This window comes from Passer domesticus, chromosome 15, assembly GCF_036417665.1.
Source record: "Passer domesticus isolate bPasDom1 chromosome 15, bPasDom1.hap1, whole genome shotgun sequence".
Classification (NCBI taxonomy): Eukaryota; Metazoa; Chordata; class Aves; order Passeriformes; family Passeridae; genus Passer; species Passer domesticus.
Genome location: NC_087488.1, coordinates 12403266 through 12422786, shown reverse-complemented (window position 1 = coordinate 12422786; position 19521 = coordinate 12403266). Strand labels below are relative to the sequence as shown.

Here is a 19521-nt window from a genome sequence, read left to right as displayed (position 1 = left end):
TGTGTATTCTGTACTTCAGCAAGGCTTTTAATGTCTCACAGTTCTGGAGCTTGGATGTTTTATGTTCTGCTTCTGGCAGAGGTGAGACATAATCTTTTACTGAATTTGGGTAGTTTTTAATTAATCAAAGCAACAGGCTTAACCTCAATTTTCTAGCTGAAAGAATAACTTAGAATTCCAGCTGAACATACAAGCAGTATGCTTTTCATTCTTTCTAAAATTGTTACCATAAATTTGCCTGTGACTGTTATTGTATTGATATTAAAAAAAAAACCCAGTTAAAATAATTTTTACTGTAGCTTAAAGTTGCAATTTAAAGTTGTCGTTCCTGGCATGAGATTGAATATGTGATTGTAATCAGAAGTAAATAATATATGGGATGTCAAATGACTTTATATAAAAGCTGTTGAAAATATGGTCTAGACTCTCCCAAGGACCTGTCTTCAGCCATTATTATTATTTCCTCTTGCTCAAGGTTAGGGGCTTTGTGTTACTGCTGGCTAATATTTTCAGCTGATAAGAGTCTGGTAAGCAACAGGATCAATAAAGATGTTGAAAACAATACAAGGACTTAGGTAAATTAATATTCTGCAAGGATTATCTCAGACAGGTGTCAAAAGAACAAGACCATCAATTCAGTGCAATCTGTAAAATAGTCAAATGTACATAAATTGTCAATAGCCAGCCTTGGCTGCTGTAGGAGCTCTCCTGTCAGCCAGGAGCCCTGGCTATCTGCAAAAATGATGTCTCTGTTGGTAATTTACATGGGGATACAAGTTCTGCCAGAAGGGCATGTTGGATATATGCAAATTATATTTGGTTTTAGGTTTTGGAAGGTTTTGTATCTTGTCCCTGTGTCCCACTCCTCCTTCCTTGAGAAGAAGCTGATGATGTCTGTTTCTAGGCTGGTCTGAGTCTCTCTTCAAATGTCCTGAGAGTGACTTTGCGGAATGGAACCAGCAGAGGTTTGGTAAAATTGATTTTTTAGCCATCAGGGTTCTTTCCCAGTTTTGTATAATCCTGGTAATTGGCCTGTAATGGTTTTCAAAGTTTCTAATGACCCACTGTTGGAAGATACATCTGTTTGGAGTTTGTTTCCAATGAACATATCTTTATATTTCAGTGTGGTTTTCAGATATTAATTTTTTGTTTATTGCACTTTACAACTATCCAAATGCCTTGCAAATCTAAGGATTGTAACCCACAGGGTTAGAATAAATAATTGCTGTTCTGCTGACATTCTGTTCTTTAGATTAGTTTGATTTGCCCTCACCTTCCTCATGAAGTCTCTTGGCTCCCCTGTTCCCATTGTCCTCTCAGCCCAACCTTGCGTTGCCAAAATGATTGTTCAACTCCAGTGACAAATAGAAACTATAGGAAAATGAACCCTACTTAGGACTCCCTAAAAGGAGTTTTAATTCATTTTATGGCATTATTTTTCCCTTCAGCTGTTGCTTTTTTCTCAAATAAGGTTTGTGATTAGGAAAAATACTTAAAATGTCTTTTGCTGCAGTAAAATGAAACATTACATTATTAAGTGTGTTTACATTTTGTGCTTGAAGTCTTAAGGGCAATAGGTAGAAAATTATGTCCCACAATAATTTCCTTTCAACATTGTCATTAATATATAATTACATTCACTTAATTGTGAATTGAGAAAATACATTTGCTTCTCTATTGTGAAGATTGTGCTGATATCTCTGTTAGCATGAGAGCAGTAACAGCCATTTTTAAAATAATTTCCAACTTCAATACTTCTGTGCTACTGCTGGTGAATATCTGAAAGGTGCTTTAGAAGTTTGTGTGGTTTTTTCTTTCTCTTCAGTGTCTGATCTTAAGGTTTAAGACCTTAAGAACTTTTTTTTTTTTTGTATAGGAAAAACAGGACAAACAATATTTCACAGCTTTGTAAATACTCTCCCTGTGTCTCCAGATGTATGTTTAATGCCTTATTGCTGCCTTATAAATGGTTGCATTTTATGAAGGTCTCTTGATGACTCTGTGAAATTTTTGTTTCACCATGACCTCTAAAAGCTTTGAATTATGTCATGTGATTGAGCATGCAGTGGCAAACCCCAAAGGTGAATATTTTTATCTTCCAGCTCAGCAGTCTTGGTGCTGCTGTGAGTACATTCCCTCTGCTTGAGGTCTCTGAAAGCCTTTCACTGGTGATGTTCCATTCCACTGTGCAGTGTGTGTTACCACGTTTCTGTGGATTGTTCTGTGCTTGCTCTTAGACCAGTGGTAGGGATGAGAAAGAAGTTTGGACTGCTGAAATGTTTCCCAATGGTTAATTTTTCTTCCAAAGTAAGATTAATTTTACCTTGTTGAGCCCTTACCTGTATGTTTGAAGTGGAAGTGAAGCTTGAACAATGTGTTGTTATGATGCCATAACTTTGGGAGGAAAAAAAAGCTTTCTCCATTAAAATCCAAAGAAGTTATTAACTGGAATCTAAGATAGTTTTCTTCCTTTTTCCCCTCCCCTCTTCAAATGATAGCTTGATTGGATTAATTGCTAATTTTGCAATTGCTTCAGAAGAGACATATCAATTGTCTTTAGAATTGTCAAGACACTTATAAACACTTCAGATGTTTTCTTACAAATAAGTTGTTCTTCTGCTTCAAGTGGTTAATGGGGACATTTGCTTTGGTAAAGAGCAATTGGTTTTGTTGATTCTATCTGTACACAAATAAGAGTTCTCTAAATGAGGGGAACCTCGGCTGAGATTCCTTATTGCTTTCACTTGCACTTCAGATTTCCTCCGTTTACTTTGTACATAAAATATTTAGCAGCCACTTCGTTGGAGAAACAGTCTCAGGTATACCTTAGTTTTGTGGGTTTGACAGCTCTTGGCACCTTCATTTGAATGAGTAAAGGTTTGTGACTGCTATTCAAAACATTTAATCAAAGTGCTACAAAGCACTAAATGTGTCCTAATTGCCTGGAAACATTAAGTATTTTTTTTAGTGACTAATGTGTGTAGGAGATTCCAGACCATGTGCATTAGTTAATGTAGTCAGGAATAGGAAGGGAGGATGCAGGCATGGAGATATGAACAGGCACAGGTAACTGCCTGGACTGGAGCTTGGAGGGGCTTTTCTGCAGGAGAAGTGTGTTGTGAAAGTTAAATCTCAGAACTTCCACGTCTGGACACCAGATTTTAGTGGTAATATTTTCCTCTAGTCTGGTGAAGAGGGGCTAAGGAGTCCTCCCAAGGAGGCAATGCATATTTTGAGGAGAAAGGGAAACTAAGCAATTTGTAGCTTTCTCATAACAAACATGGAGTTAATCTGACCAAACGAAACATAAGGACTCTGTGCTGTATCCCAGAAGTCTGCATGAGCTCTTGTCATTATTGATATTTGCTGAACTTTCTTGCAGGGTGAGTCCTCCCAGGAGCTGGGCTGCTTTTGGACTTGGTGAAGCTTCAGAGATAGACAGGAGTCCTGTAAACCAGAGCTAGAGGAGTTAAAGCAGTTGAGGAGATCAAATATACAAAGAGGATGTTTGAGACTCACTTCAAACATACAGGAAAAGACTGTTACAGGCATTCCATGGCCTTTCTAATCATACAGAAATATTTAAAACAACTAAACTGCCTTTCCAGAAATCTTCTCTTGTTGTCATGTTATTGTTCTGTTTGTTCTTCAGATGCTGTTGTTTTCCTGCCTAAAAAGAAGATCAAATTATTTTTATAAAAGTAGAAAAGGATCTTATTGTGAAGAGCAGAATTTCAGAATCTTGTTACATTTCCTTGTACATAATAAAAAAAAAAAGATAAGGAACAAAATAAATATTTTCTACTTCTGGGAGATTACCTTAAAAAAACCCCAAACAAACAACAAACCAAAACCCCAAAAAACACCTGGAAATAGTTTTTCATGGAAGAGAATTAAGCAGATGTGGGCTCCCTTTCTGTGTCTTATTTTCTTGATACACACTTTAATAATAAAGTCGGTCTCTGGTCTTTGTCAGTTAATGATGTTTAAGTGTAAAACTAAAAATATTGTGCCAAAAATCTGGTAATGTTCCATTTCAATTTAATATGACTTAGTCGAGACAACCAAGCCTGTCATTGTGTATTTATACTGAGCTAAATCTGTGAAGAGAAATATTAATTCAGCAGACTTTCAAAAATAAGTAATTCTGAGTAATTTAGTTTTATAAATGTGGTATTAGTTTGGTAGTTTGAATCAAATTTAATTAAACAAAAAGCAGTCAACAATTCTGTCCTCCAAACATAGTTGATGAAGTGCCTGTTTTTCTCTTTAGTTTTACTTTTGTCTTGCACTTCCATACTTAAAATTTAATGTCTGATCTCTAGCTACGATCAAAACTCTTCCTTTGCTGTGCATTTTGAAACATTTTATAGAAGCAATAAGAAGTTGACATTCTGATAAATTATAAATTAAAAAATTTTTCTTTAACATTTTCAGCTACTTAGAGAGTCTTGGTTTAATGTTACTTCGACAGCTAATTCTCAGTGTGTAACTGTCACAGTTTATCCTGAAATGGTAATAGATCCTTAACTAAGAACAGAGTGTTCCTCCAAATCCTGGGAAATGTCAGTTGTGTGCGTTAAAAAAAAGGCATACAAAGTAGTATCAGCTGTTTTCCTCAAAAGTTTAAAAAGTGTGACAGTGGGCACTAAAAGTTATTGTATGACTTGGCTGGACATCCCATTAAGTTAATTTTTCACTTCATTTGAATGGTTTTATGTTTTCATCATTCTTAAGTTGCTCCTTTTCAAATTATCTGTGCTTCCAAGGAAGGCAGAGAGCTTTGGTTGCCAGCAGTTTTGTTCCCTTCTGCCTCGCTGTGCTGTGAAGTGCTGGACTAATTTGCTCATTTAGGGCAAAAGAAAACCTCATCCAAATTTGACTTAAATTCAGGTGTTTGTTTTTATGAATTTTGCTTAAGGAAGGGGCAGGTCTCAGATGGGAAGGTGGGGCAGAGTAAGAACGTTCTAGCTTTTAGCTCCTTGTGCCTTAGCCAGGAGAAGGGAACTGAAGGCAGGGATTTGCTCCTGCATTTTGGAAGCCTGTTTTTAATTTCTTCATGTGCACGTTATGATTACAAAGCACATGAATCAGTTTGATAACACAGTGCCCTGAATGGGGTTGTTCTGGTCCCTTTGCAGGTTTTTGCATGGCTGGTGCACATGAGCTGTGGGGTTTTTGGTGGTCACTCCCCGGGGAAGGAAGCTGCCTGCAAACAGTGGCACTGCTCAGCTTTTCAGAAAGGGAGTTCTGGCTCTCTTTGGGTCAGGACAGGGTTTCAAACTTCCCTCAACAAGCCATGATTCCAGCAGTGTTGGAAAGCTGTGTTGTTACAAAGAACCTTTTAAAGCAGATTCCTTGGTTTTCTAATACTGCTATTGATATCAACTGTTCCACAGGGAATGGACAGAGCTTAGCAAAAATTATAGACATCAGCCAAGGCTCTCAAGGCCAGAACATGTTGCTGTGTGCTGGGATGCTGACAAGTTTCTCCCTTTGCATGGCATTTTTTGCAGAAACTCGCGCCAACGAGAGGCCTGGTTACAGCTGGTTGCTGTTTGCAGTGCTTTGGGACTTGACCAATTCTCTTCAAATTGAAAGCTTTGATTTAATTTTATTGTGCATGCAGCTTCGTTCCATTGCTTGGATCTGTGGAAATTTGGCTTTTGCCAAGCTGCTGATGCTCAGGATAGGGTGTAGACCTTGGAACCAGGCTTGAAACCTCTCAGGACAGCAGGGTGCATGCAAAGGTGTCTTTGGCTCTGATCACCTGATATGATTTAGTGTTACAGAAAATGAACTTTTCTTACAGGGGATTAATACCCATGGACTTTGTTTTCTGTTACATAGCTATGCTGCTCCACTTAGAAAGGAAAAAAAAAAAAAAAGCTGTTTAATGCCAATAAAACATTGTCCAGAACTGAGTGTAGACCTAAAGCTGCCAATTGCTGGATCTGAGATTGGAAGCTGACTGTTGGTTTGAATGGCTGAACAGATGAGGATGATTGTTTTTTATTGGAAATCGGTCAGGAGCTGTCATTACTAGAAATCTGTGGCTTTTATAGTACTCTCTCATTTTACTACTGGATTAATTTCAGTTCCTGATCTCAGTCCTAATAGATTATGGTATGAATTTCGGGGAAAAAAAAAAAAAAAAGGAAAAAAATCAAGGCAGATATATTTTGCTTGTACGTTAAAAAAAGAATCTGAAATTATTTCACTGGTGTTGAGGGCTGGCACTCAACATGACCAGAGAGCTGCTTGATATTAGCTATGCTTATGATAAATCTGCTGTATTTGGGTGATTTATTAGAAGCTTACAACTGCATTTTTCAGAGCCTTGTTGACTTGGCATTACATTGTACAAAGATTTTTCCTGTGCAAATCATTGTGTCTGCTTCCAGCTTCTTGCCAAACAGACTTAGGTGTGCCCAGTCCATTTCCCTGGTGTTCCTTCTGATGCCCAGCCATTGGTAGCCCTCAATAAAGAGCTGGTGAACTGCTCAAGTTAAGGATCCTTTTAGGCTCAGCTACAAGACTTTGAAATGTTATTTAATGCTGCAACACATTTTCAAATCCAGGTGCATGTTGGCTTAAAATTGTCTTTTCTCTGCTAACAGAATTTTATTTTCAGATGTTTTAGCCAAGCCATCTCCATGTTGTGTCTTGGTTTCTTCTCATAATTCCCTTGGCTAGTGAGTGTGATGTCCTGTCCTGAGTGATTCCTTTGCTGCAATCTGTGCCTCTGTTGTCTGATGGGAGAACATTTCCATCTCTTTAACTGTATATTGACTATTAAGACTTGGATGTAACACAAGTGGTGTTAGAGGCCTCAAAATTTTCTGCTGAGGAAGGATAAAGGTTTGTAATTCTGGAAGTGAAACGCAGGAATCTTTCAGCTGGGGTTGCCAAAATTGAATTCTATCTGCACCAACTCAGCGTTTAACTAATTTTCACTCAACTGGAAGTGACAGATGATTAAAGAGAAAAAGCTGTGCCTTTTTTTTTGATGTGAGTAGTTGCCTGAAAAATATTTTCATCAGAAAAAGGGCTTCTCTAGTCCTAGATCCAGTCAGAATCCAATGATCAAGCTCGAGGCATTTCTCCCTGTTCAGTTTTTGGAGTGGCAGCAGCCTCATTCCAGCTCTGTATTTCAATATGTAAACTCTGACCAGGCCTGCTTTCATCTGCCAGCAGCAGTGGAACCTTGACTTGCTTTTTGGGCACATGATAGACTGTGTGTCTGCGGATTTCACTGCTGCAAAACTGACTCCCCACTTGTTCCCTGTGAAAAGCCCTTTCAAGGTCTGGATTACTCTTTCCCTTGTGGGTGGTGCATCTTGGTGGAGCAAAGGGATGTATGCACCCAGTTCATACAGGGGTGCCCTTTCCAGCTTCCTTCCTTTCTGTTTTAGGGTGGAAAAACCTTTCTGATGCTCAAGACAATTTTTTATTTTTATAACTTAAAGAGAGGCCTCTGAAAGAGCAGCTTCCTCCTGCAGAGGCTGTTGATGTGGTCCATGGAACTGCCAGTCTGGAGTTATCTTGATCCCATTGCATTACCTTTAAGCATTTGTCATTGGATTGGATGAAAAAATAAACCTATTTCTGTGGAGTTGTTGCTAGCAGGTCTGTAAAAATCTCTGATCTCTTTGACAAGGAAAGTTTATCAGTGACATCTGAAGTGTTACCCAGAGCTGAGGGATTCTGGTTTTTCCTCCTGTGGCTCTGGAGTCATGGTGTGTGTGAAGGACTCTGAAGTCAGCACGCTGGTAACTCTGTGGGAACACTGCTTTGAGTCACCTGTCATGTACCTGAACATCTACACTCTCACAGGGTGGTCAGCAGTAACCAGAGTTGTTGGATTGTACGGTCTGCATTTTGATTTATTTCCTCCTTTTCTTACCCTCTTACTACTAATGCTATGCTCATCCTGTGATGGCTTTAGATTTTATGAGTTGGAGAGGCTGCAGGTGTGTGTTGTTCTAAGGGACTGCAACAGGTTTGGCCCCAGGAAATCACCTTGGCTGCTTTTGGTGAGAGCTGTTCCATGGCTGTGTGTGGAATACAGATTTGCAACCAATGATTCATTAAAAATTTTTATTTTGTTTTAATTGTGTAGGACACCTGATGATCTCTCGAGGCAAATTGTGGCCCTGCAGCAGAGGGAGCTTGCCCTGAAAGAGCAGAATTCCACCTTCATGAACAGGTGAGTGACTCCAGGAGGGGATGCTGGTAGTAAGACCCTGCTATGTTAAAGCCCAGAGAAAGGAAACAAGGGCTGCAAACTGAGACCAGCTCTTTATATTTCCTTGAAGTTCCATGGAGCTTTCTGTGCCACCTTCTATTCTTTACCATGTTGATAAAGGGCTTTCTGCTTACTGAAATCCTTGCTGGAAGAAAAAGATGAATAACTGTGGATGATGCAGTGAAGAGTTAATGAAGCTTTATGTTATGAGTGTTTGCAGGGGGAAATGAGTTGCTTTCCCCAGACCATTTCATCTGGAAAGGAAATGTCACAAAGCAAAATGTGCCAAGGATCCATCTGGGTATGGGAAAGGGAGTAGGAGCTCTGAGCACTGGGATTTGACTGCTAAAAGGACCAGGTTGCAGAGATGGTGAAGGAAAAGGATGTTTGCAGTTCTGGTGGCAAAGGGCTGCCAGGCTTTGAGAGGAGCAGTCTGTTTATGGAGTGAGATGTGTGCTTGAAACATGAGGGTGTTTAAACCATTGTCCTCCTGTGGGAGTGAATGTGTAACGGGGAAATGAATTTGCCAGAGCTAAACTTTCCAGCCTGTCCTGGTTCCACAGCCTTTCTGGACACAGTTCCACAGCATGCCAGACAGTGCTTCTCACCCTCAGTGCACATCTTCTTGCTTCCCTGTTTAATTCCACACATTAGGAGCCCTCTGTTAAAGCCATTCTTGTTGAAAGCAATACCTCTGTCTTTCAAAAAGACCCTGGACTGTTTGCAGGGTTGAGGCTGCCTTGGCTGAGCCACAGGAGTGTGGGGAATGTCAGCCTTTGGTGTAAAAATGCTGAATGCAGAGCAGTCAATGCCCTGTTGAGCTCTGGGTGGGCACACTTAGCTTGTCTGGGCAGCATTTCCTGATGTGTCTCCTGAGGCAGGTGGTGATCCTGTTTTGGGCTCCACCTTCCTAATGATGGGCAGGATTCAGGCAGGGCGGTAAAAAGTTTTGGCTGTGCTGCTGCTGTTAATGAAACTGTTTAGTCACTTGTAAAATGGTTAGGTAAGTGTGAATTCCCAGGAGTGAGCCAGCCAAATTATTGTGTGGTTTTATCTGTGAAATTTACAGGGGAGAAAAAATAATATCTAACCAATATAAAAAAGACATTCTGTATATTAAACCAAGCAAACCCTCAAACCCACAAGTGATTAAATGATAAAATAAAAGAATGATGGTAGTGTTTGTAGTGTTTGAGTTACAGATTTGGGTTGTTTTGTTTTTTTTTTTTTTTTTTTTTATTTAGGCTGCTTTTCACAGCCCTTCAGAGAAGTTCTTTTTCTAAATTTATTAATGGCCAAGGGGAAATGTCTGTTGAAAAAGCAGCTTTTTGGTAGTGCCTGTTCATCTAGATATAATTGTGCCAATTTAGTTTAAAAATAAAAACATGATTAAAATTACTTTTTGATTTCAAGTTAAATGGGCTGTAAAGCTGCTCAAATTAAAATTCTAACGTTTTCCTCATGTGTCAGTTCTGAAACTGATAATTTTGACTTTCTTCTATCACATACCTTATTCTGTCTTAAAAAGAAGGCAATAAGATAAATTTTTAAAAACCTTTCATTACAAGTGATTTGAAAGTTCTCAGCAGAAGGTTTTGAGTTTTTGGAAATAAAACCTTGTTAAGGAAGCAAACCTAATTTTCTCCTTTCCATAAATCTTTTCCAGATTTAGCTGATGGTCTTCTTTTATTTGTTTCATAATTGTGTTCGGAATTGCCTGTGTATTAGAGTAATTTAATATGTGATCATGCCTCCCTCTAGTGATGAAGCCCAGCACTTATTCAGCTTTCTATTGTTTTTTTTTTTTTTCAGCCACAGGTTATTTTGCCCTTAGTTGAAATATGTTGTCTTTGGTGCTGATAGTGCAGTGTTTGATTTATAACATCAGTGGTTATGTGTATGTAGAGCAATGAGCAGTACAAACACCACAAAATTTGTGTCTTCCCTAAGAAGTTGAAGTTTTCTCCATTAAAATTAATGAATTGGCAGATACTTAAGAAAACATCATCACAAGTTGACATCTGAATTAATTTTTATGGCAACAAAGGAGAGAATCACAGATAATCCTGGCTCACCTGTTGCTACAGTGCAAAACTGTGTTCAGTAGAAGAGATTTTTGAGTGTCATGGTAAAGGCATTACATGGCTTCCTTCCCTACCTGGCAGATGTTGAATCTTTGTGCACTGGGGATGTGTGTGCTCATCACCAAGCTTTTAAACACAGGCAGGAGCGTGCCTGGAAGGTGTGTGTGAGAGGGGTGTGCAAGCTGATTATTCTCTCTTTCTCTTTACACTGCAATCATCTTGGTTTGTATTCCCAGTGATGCTTTCCCTGTGACTGGGGTAGACACTTGCCAGCTGCTGTTTCTGCTTCCAGTGTCCTGTAGTTGATCTAGAGTAAGGAATTATGGTTGATAAACATCTTTTCCAAATGGCTTCACCAAACAGAAAGTTTATTTTTTTCTCATTTTTGCATTCTTGATCTGCTTTCCATTTATTACTGTGCATTTTTTGGTGACAGTGTTTTTGTAATTAAAAAGGCAATACAGGTGATCCCACCACAAAGACAAAATTACTATAAACCCATTTTTGCCATGGTATTTCCCTGCGTGGGGATCTGCACTGAAATCTGTGTTTTGTGTAGCCTGTGTCTCCAGGCCTCCCAGAGATCAAATGATGATGCATATCCTATTTGCTCCATCACTCACATTGGACACTTTTAGACACAGAACCACAGGACTGAATTTTCTGAGCAGTAGGTTTAAATCAATTTCTTTTAACAGTGATTGTTTACACGTCTGAGTTGTGTCGACTCCCTCGGAGCTTGCTATTTTTGCTAAGGGGAGAAAACCTTCCTGTGGTGCCAGCATGGGGCAAGAGGAGGGTCACTTTAGCACTGAACACATGGGCAGCAGCTCACTTCTCTTGGCAACTTCAGGATGGCTGAGTAATGTAGCTGAAAGTGCCATTAATCGTGCGTGATGGACTCTCAGTGCTGCTTTGGAGTGTGTTGCTAGAAGTCTTATAAATAGAGTAAATTACACTTTCAGCAGCAGCAGCAGCAGGAAGTGTTCTGGAGCTTTTTAACTGTAGAGCAAAGATAACAATCCAAAGGTTCAAAAGCTCAAAAGAAGATTGCTCAGGGCCACTTTGATAGCAGGATTGTACCTGTTCTGCTATTTAGGGAAAGGTAATGGAAGGAAGGCGTTTAATTAGTGGGTCAGTTTAACCATGCAGCCACCATTAGTTAAAGCCCATTTTCCCCCCAGCTGTGACTGCTGTGGGTGTGGTACACTGAAATGTGTTGGTGGTTGTAGTTTGGAATATGGAAAGTCAGCCAAGTGGTTCATAAACTTTTCTCTTATGGAGAAGTGATGTAGCAATTATACTATTTTTTAAAGTGAGAAAAGCTGCATTTACTGTGTCTGCTTCCTATCTACATATTTGATCTCTCTGGAGAGATTTCCTCAAACAATCCTGGCACAGTATTCTGGAATTTGAAATGTTGTCCTATGAGATGGCTCACGTGAAGGAATGATGCTGCTTTGTGGCTTGAGCTTTGCTGCATTTCTGAAAGACAGGCTATGAAAATGGTTACTTGTGGCTCCTCCCAAAGTGATAATTTCTACTTTTGCTCTTGTGGTCTAAGTGCAGGATTGACTTTGGACCTTGAGATATCTTGTGGAAGGTCAAGTACAAGGAAACACATAGGTGAAGTTGGTTCTGGGCAGGATGAAGGACAGAAGGGAAAATGGAAGAGCAGTAAATCCTTGGGTCTGGTGTTGAGATCCCAGAGCTGATGGCTTATTCCCATCACCTCGTGTCAGAAGCCCAGCCATGTGTTTTGACATATTGTTTCATGTGGGAAAAGGGACACAGAGAATGTGTGTGAAAAAGGATTTTCCTTCTGCAAGTACTCATGGAGTTCTGTTAAGAGACATGGCTGTTTACCACCTTTATTCATATAAATCATGTAAAACTGATTTACCCAAACAACCTGCTGTGTGTTTTGTTGTTTAAAATGAAATAAAACCCCAAACCATTGAAGACCAGGGAATGTAGATTGCAAACTGAACAGAAAATGCTTTAGACTTGGGCAGCACGGATTTTTTTTTAACAGAAAAAAAGAATGAGTGATGATAAGCCCAGAACTGTCCATCTTCATAAGTGCTGTTAGATCAGAAGTGTTGTAAATCTATTGCCCAACCTCTCTTTTCCTTGGGTGTCCCAATGAATGTCAGTCACAAAAACAAATAGAGCCTGTCAGACTTCTTCCCCTAATCTTCTGGAAAGTTGGACAGAAGTTTAATTACAGTGAAGTGTCTTTTATCTGACAGAGAGAGAAGTGCTAGCTTTTTAATAGGCTTTATGAGTTATTTTTTGATCAAAAGAAGCACTTAATGTCTAATATAGGATTAGGTAGGGATTTTTTTTTTCTTCCTTTGTTCATTTATATGGCACATTGCACCTTGATTTATACATGGAGGTGTCTGTGTACCTAATATCAGACAAATGTTTATTCACAGTGCTTCAGGGCAATATTAACTGCTGGCAGGCTCTGCATTCATTTTCCAGAGTGAGATGATGAAGAAATGACTGTAGATGCTGCTTTTCCTTTTCTCCAAAATGGGTCTTTCCTGCCCTTCTGTACCAGAAGGTACTCAATAGGGTCTCATTAAGTGACCAATCTACATATTCATGTAGTAACCTTCTAGAGCAACATCTGGTTATTCATGGCCCTCATTAGGTAGATACAAAGCTTTTCTATTTTTTTCCTATCATATAGTTAGCAGAAAATAGGAAAGCAAAAAATAATTTAGCCAAGACATTGACTTATGCTTCCAATTTGAAAAACATGGGATTTTGCCCAGACCTTTGCTTTTCATGATTGTGCCATTTTTAGTCTGATTTCCTGAGGAAGTGAGGCTTATTACTGTGCTTTGTGTGTGTATGTAGATGAGATTTGTCTGTGCCTACCCTACACTTTTGAACTTGCAAGTTGTGTTCTGTCAAGCTTGGCAGATGGTGGAGGTCTCAAAAATAATGAATTCCAGCAAGTTTAAGGCAGTCACATCTCCATCTCCAAGAGATCTTCATCCTGAGGCCATGCCCTGAGGTCATGTCAGGGATCAGAGCCCTGCAGGCAAACAGACCCTTGGGAATCTCCCATCTGGAGATCAGGCAGCACTAGGGAGCTCTGGCCTCACACCCTGGCAGCACTACATTCCATCATTTTTGCTATTCCGTGCTTTCCAAAGGCTCCTGGCATTTGAGAGCACCATGGTAATGTTGCTGGCATTGTTTTAATGCTTTTCATGTTTCATGTCATTTTGGTATGAGAACAAGAGGTCTGCTTGAGTCAGGAGTCACCTTTAGAGAGAGAGATCCACAGGAAACCAGGCAACTTTGGTTCTGGAGCTCATGGAACATTCTGTATTTAAAAAGAAAATATGTAGGGAAAAGCCAAAAAAAGCAGCCTGGAGGGGATAGACAAAGCTATAATGATACCATCGTCTCAGCCTGGAGCTCTGTGGAGACTGTAGAGTGCAAAACCAGTGCAAATATTAGTACTTGGTTTCTTACCTTTTATTTGACGGTGCTCCTGGGACAACATTCAAGAATAATCTGTGAGAGCACTCTGTTCAGTGCTCTGATCACTTCTAATGATTAAAAAAATAATTGTAGATGCTATTTAACTCTGTTCTTAATAGTCCTTCTTGTTCCAGGGTCGTGATTGATCCTGGGTATTCCTACCAACATCCCTGATGTCTGTGCATCTCTTTATTACTGGAATGAATGATAGCTTTCATTTCATCTGGAGATGCTGATTCGGCATTCCCTTGGTAGCAGTGGGCATTATTGACCAGAAAAATGTGTAAAAATAACCAGCTAATTTGGTAGGAAGCACAGGCTGTTCTTGGTAGTGTGTGGTACAGCAGACACCGTGGTTGGAGCTGCACTGTAAAACTTAGGGAAGGAGAAATTTGCCTTGCATCTCTCCTGTGCATGACTCACATCTACCCTATAAATCTTTCACTTCTGCGAGATTAAAATTCCTAAAAATTCTAGATGAAATAGATGTATCTTAATACTAGTCCAGAGTTTTCAGAAACCAGAATGAATATCTAGATATTGAAGTAATTAGAAGTCAAAACTTATTAACTATTATCATTATTCTTATTCTTTCCTTCTTAGCAGAGGGATGCTATGATCAAATTAATGATTTACAGGAGGCTGATGGGCAGAGCGCCCCACATCCATGTTATATTTGTGATATGAACACAAAGGGAGGAATTGTAATCTCAGCTGTGCAGTAGGCAGCAGTACAGAAATATTCCACTTTGAAACCAGTAGTATTATGTAAAACCATATATTCAGCCTGCTGCCAAGCTTTGTACAGAGCTCTGGGAATTGTAGTGCTTTAAGACTTCCAGTTCTTAGGATCTGTCTTTTCCTCTGCAGTGTGGCAGCATGCCTTGAAAATTTTGATGGGAGTTGGAAAGAGTGGGGCCTATCAGTTTGGTAATATCTTTGGAGTCAGTGTTGAAGTCACCAGGGTGGTTCCATGAATGAGGAAGATGATTGGAGCCCAGGAAGTCTGGACTCAGTTTCTGGAGTGCTTTCCTGGCTGCTGAGTCACTTTATCCAGTGACAGGAGTTTCTCCCCTCATGAATGAAAACAAACATTGCATCCTGCCTACTCTGCACATCACTGTTTTTAAGGCAAATAAACATTAATTCCTATCTACCCATACCTGTTAAGAATTTTTTGTTCCTTTTTCCCCCAAAATACACATCTGTTTCTTCCCATAGAGAATCTTAAAATGGCAGTAGTGACTGTGGCTCCTGAGCTGTTTCATGAGAGGGCATCAACAGTCAAACAAGGCTGTGTTTAACAGTTTTGTCTCTTAATTTGTAATGCTAGAACTGCAATACAGCTTTCCTGAGCAGTCATGGGAAGCCAGAGGAAGATTGGTGGCAGAATGCAGAATGAATTTTTTGTCTTTTTGTACTCATTTATTTGAACACCCACTGTAGTTGCTGTAATAACAGGAGTTTTGAAACAGACTATGGATTTTTCTAAAGTACTTTATGGTACTGTTGATATTGTTTATTTTGAGCAGATTGATGAGGACAGCCAGAATACACAGAGACATTTTACCAAGGTAAATGTGAATTCTGTAGGATTTTTAACTTGCTGTAAAGTGGTGTCAGTTCAAATACTGCACAGAATATGGTTATGCCTGAAAAATAGATTGTCTGGCCTGGGATGTCTCAATCAGTTGATCATATCTGCATGTACACTTTGTTCAGCTCCATAACTAACTGCTTCTTGAACAATTTCTCATCTGGATTGTCTCTACTGCCTGCTGCCTTCAGGCTGCTGTTATTGGTATTTTCATTATGTGTTTAATATTCTTTGTGGCTGCTTGTATGCACCTGTGAATGTATAGAGCAAAATACTGAAGGTATATCACTGCTGGTGGTGGGAAGGCATATTTAATTAGTCATAAATATTCTCCTACTGTCAAAGTTTATCATCTATACAAAAGACATACTGCTCGGAAAGTTTGTTCAAGAAGTGAGCTGCTTGTCTTTTTTAGCTGTGTAAGGCAAAAAAAAAAAACTTGTCATAAATTGCAGTCAACCCCCCTCCCAAAAAGCAGCTTTCTCTTGCTGCTCTGAAAGTTAAATGACTAATGTGCATAATTTATTTGAGCATCTGTGCTAAAAACTTGCATACCAAGTTTTAGTTCAATGTGATCAACAATGGCGAAAATTAGGATTTATCATGGAAATGCTGACGGATGTGAACATGTGGAGGCTAAACCGGTGCCTGACAAACCTTCTTATTGTGCAATGCTAATGGTGAAACACAGTTTTTTCTGCTGTAATTGCATTTCCCCCCCTCCTTGGCTGCTTAATTTGCTCCTTTTCAAAATTCAGTGGTTTTAGCTGCACTTCATATTTGGATTCCTGCTTTTTCTGGAGTCTGCATAAAACCTCCTAAGATGTCTTGTGATATTTCTAAGCATAAGATACCCTGAGCTGCCTGGCTGAGCATCAGCATCCCGGGCTGGGGCTGGGCTGTGCAGTAACTGGCTGAGAACAGGAGATGGTGCCGGCAGCCTTGGCAGCTGCTCTGCCTTCCCCTCCTCCTCCTCCACCTCCTCTGCCTCGCACAGCCAGGCTGCTGTCACCAGCATTATAAATTCTGGAGCCAATTAGCTAAAAAATGTTACAAGTGAAAGGAAAGTGAAGAAGCTGTAGAACATCTTGATGTGAATATGGCTGTTTCAGAAACTCTTCCTGTGGAGAGCTTGAATCACAGAATGGTTTGGGTTGGAAGGGACCTTAAAAATCCCATTTCCAACCCCCTGCCCTGGGCAGGGATGCCACTCACTAGACCAGGTTGCTCAGGGTCCCATCCAGCCTGCCATTGAGCACTTCCAGGGATGAGGCATCCACTGCCTCTCTGGGCAAACTGTTCCAGTGCTTTACCACCCCTTGAGTAGAGAATTTCTTCCTAACATTTGATCTAAACCTGCCCTCTGCCAGTTTAAAACCATTGCCCCAGGTCTTATCACTTTCTACCCGTATAAAAGGTCCCTGTCCCTCCTTTTCTTAAGCCCCCTTAGGCACCTGAGGGCCACAAGAAGGTCTCCCAAGAGCCTTCTCCAGGCTGAACAACCCCAGCTCTCTCAGCCTGTCCTTGTAGAGGTTCTCCAGCCCTCAGGGCATCTTTCTGGCCCACCTGTACCTTTTGCTGCAGCCCTGCTGCAGCTTTTGGTGAAGCATCAGATGCATTTCAGGCATCTGGTTAAGGAAGGAGAAGTTGGTTTGGAGGAGTCAAGGCAAGGCCTTCTTAGAAAATGGAGCTGATAAAGTCTTATGTTAGATACTGGAAAGATCTTGGCTGTGTTCATGCCTTGCTGGTGCTTCCTCATTTCTCCAGCCTTGTCCTCAAGATTTCTTGTTGAATGAAATTTATTGAAAAAAAAATTCTTTTGTTGATGTTTAAATTCCCAAAGTCAGACCAACTAAGTCAGCTTAGTTCTTGCATGGGCATCACAGAAGGGAAATGTGTTTATAGTCAGTTCCTCTCTCTGCCTCTCTTTGAAACAGTATTTGGTGTGTTTTCAGGCAGTAGTGGCTCAGCCATGCCCTTGTTCAGAAGAAATGTTGACAATTTCTCAGTGCAGTCATTCTGTTGCAGGAATGTGTCCCTCCTTAGGAAGGAGATAGAGTTAGAGATGGGTTCAGAAGGGATGCATCCTACTGGTCCAGTGATCTTGTTGCTGGTGGCTTGTTTTTGTTTTGTTTTTTCCCTTAACCTGTGGTGGGATGTGACATTCAGAGGGCCTGTTTGGGTTGGATGTGTGGTCAGAAAGAAAGCTGGGGCATGGTGCTCTGTTAGAGTTCAGAACAGAGTTCCAGCAAAATGTAATTTCCTTGTCATATTTTATGTATGGGCTGTTTTTGCATATTTTCAATATTTAAAACAATGTCCATATTAATAACTTTTAAAATATGTTCTCACTGTTAAGAGATGGAAATCAGTAACAAAAAACACACACAAAAAAAATCCCATCAAAACCCCCACAACAAATCCCCCAAGCTTTCCTTTTATTCAGGCAACAACAATCAGATTCTTATGACTGGAATAACTACTGAAGAGGCTCTCTGTTTCTCAGCCAGAGAAAGCTTTTGAAATATTTATGGAAATAAACCAAAATGTGTCCCTTTCTGACTGTACAAATAAGAGATTATCAGATCTAGCCTATGGCAGTTGCAGTACATAGAGTCCAAAACATCTACAACTAATAACACAGAGTGTATGCTTTAAAAAAAGCTGTGAGGTTTTATTTTTTTAATGGGTCTCTACTGACAAAACAGCACATTTTCCATGAATTATCCTAATGAAAAAGTCCTTCTTTGTGCATCTTGCATTAGAGGTAAAAATTAACGAGACAATACATTAATTGACCTTTTAAAACCAAAAGCATAATTTATGTTGATGCATCTTTATCTACTTAAAGAGCACGACTGAAATCACTTTGTAGCTCTTTCTGTGGTAGCTGGGAGTGTGGAGCAGGGCTGCTCCCATCCCCTCCCATTGAATCCTCTGCCACCAGGGACAGAATTGCAGCACAGCTTGTCTGGCTGTGTCACACTCCCAATTTACTGAGTTGAACTTGCTCATCTGGGTCTTAAGCCTTGCTTTTCATTCTACAAATCTTGCTCTGGTGTGGGAATCGGAGCTTGTTGGAGTCAGAGTGCATTTTGATGATTCACAGAAGACTCAGCAGAGCCAGGTTTGTGAGGAGCAGTGCTACCTTTTGTTAGCCCAGTGACAGGATTAGCAGATGGACACACGTGTGGGCACAGGGCCAGTGATGGAGAGGGAAAAGCCTCCAGCTAAATGCAGGTTGGGAGCAATTGCTCTGAGTTTAACTTGATTCATCAATTGGACACTTTGAGAGAGAAGGTGGTGGGCACACTTGGGACAGGAAGCAGAGGAGATGGAAGGGCTGTTAGCACCCATGAGAAAGAGACTGTCCAGTTTGTTCTGAGAGCAGGATTTGGGTACTTGGAGAAGACAAACCATCAGCAGAATGAACTTTCTCCTTATAGAAAGCAAATAGAGTGTGTCATGTTTTTATTGGAGCCACATCCCAGTAAATTCTGTGCTTCACTGACTCAGCACTGGGGTCTCAGCCTTGCAGTTAAGGGACTAGGACTTCAATTTTATATTAGCCAAAAATACTGTTTTCTAAAGTGTCAATAAAATAATTTTGCTATATTGTTTGACTTATCTCCTGTGGGCAGTCGGGTGCAGCAGCAAGTCTGAACTGCCAATACAGTGACTGCTGAATGAGTTTTGCTTTGTTTGTCCAAACACTTTCTAGGATCAGTCACTGTTCCCTGAGCCCTGCTGTGAATGCTGTGGGCTCTGCTGACTCTGGGAAAGGCCAGCTGCAGATACCAAGTGGGAAGTTGGTGCTTGTGGCAAAATCTGTTGTCAATTTTGGACTTAACAGCAGCGTAATTAACTTGTTTATTTATTTTTAATTGTGTCCTGTTAATATAAGTGCACCTGCTGCTGTGTTACCTTGAATCATGATGTGCAGTTTGTGCACAGCCATGGGTGGTAAGTCTCTATCTCTCCTATTTGAGAGTGACAAGATTTCTTTTAACAGGGTATTTGTCAGGTTTTTTCTTTCCTGATTACTTCCAAAAGGGGGGAAAAAAATGCTGATAATAACTGTGATT

General features: G+C 40.1%; 1 protein-coding gene across 5 annotated transcripts in view; it reads left to right on the top strand.

Annotated features, from left to right (window-relative positions):
- MAD1L1 (mitotic arrest deficient 1 like 1) overlaps nt 1–19521 on the top strand; it is a 348097-nt gene that overhangs the window by 27290 nt on the left and 301286 nt on the right. For all 5 annotated transcript variants that reach the window (XM_064389851.1, XM_064389849.1, XM_064389850.1 and 2 more), the window contains one exon: nt 8123–8209. In XM_064389851.1, the coding sequence (XP_064245921.1) occupies nt 8123–8209 (87 nt within the window). The remainder of the gene's footprint in view (nt 1–8122; nt 8210–19521) is intronic.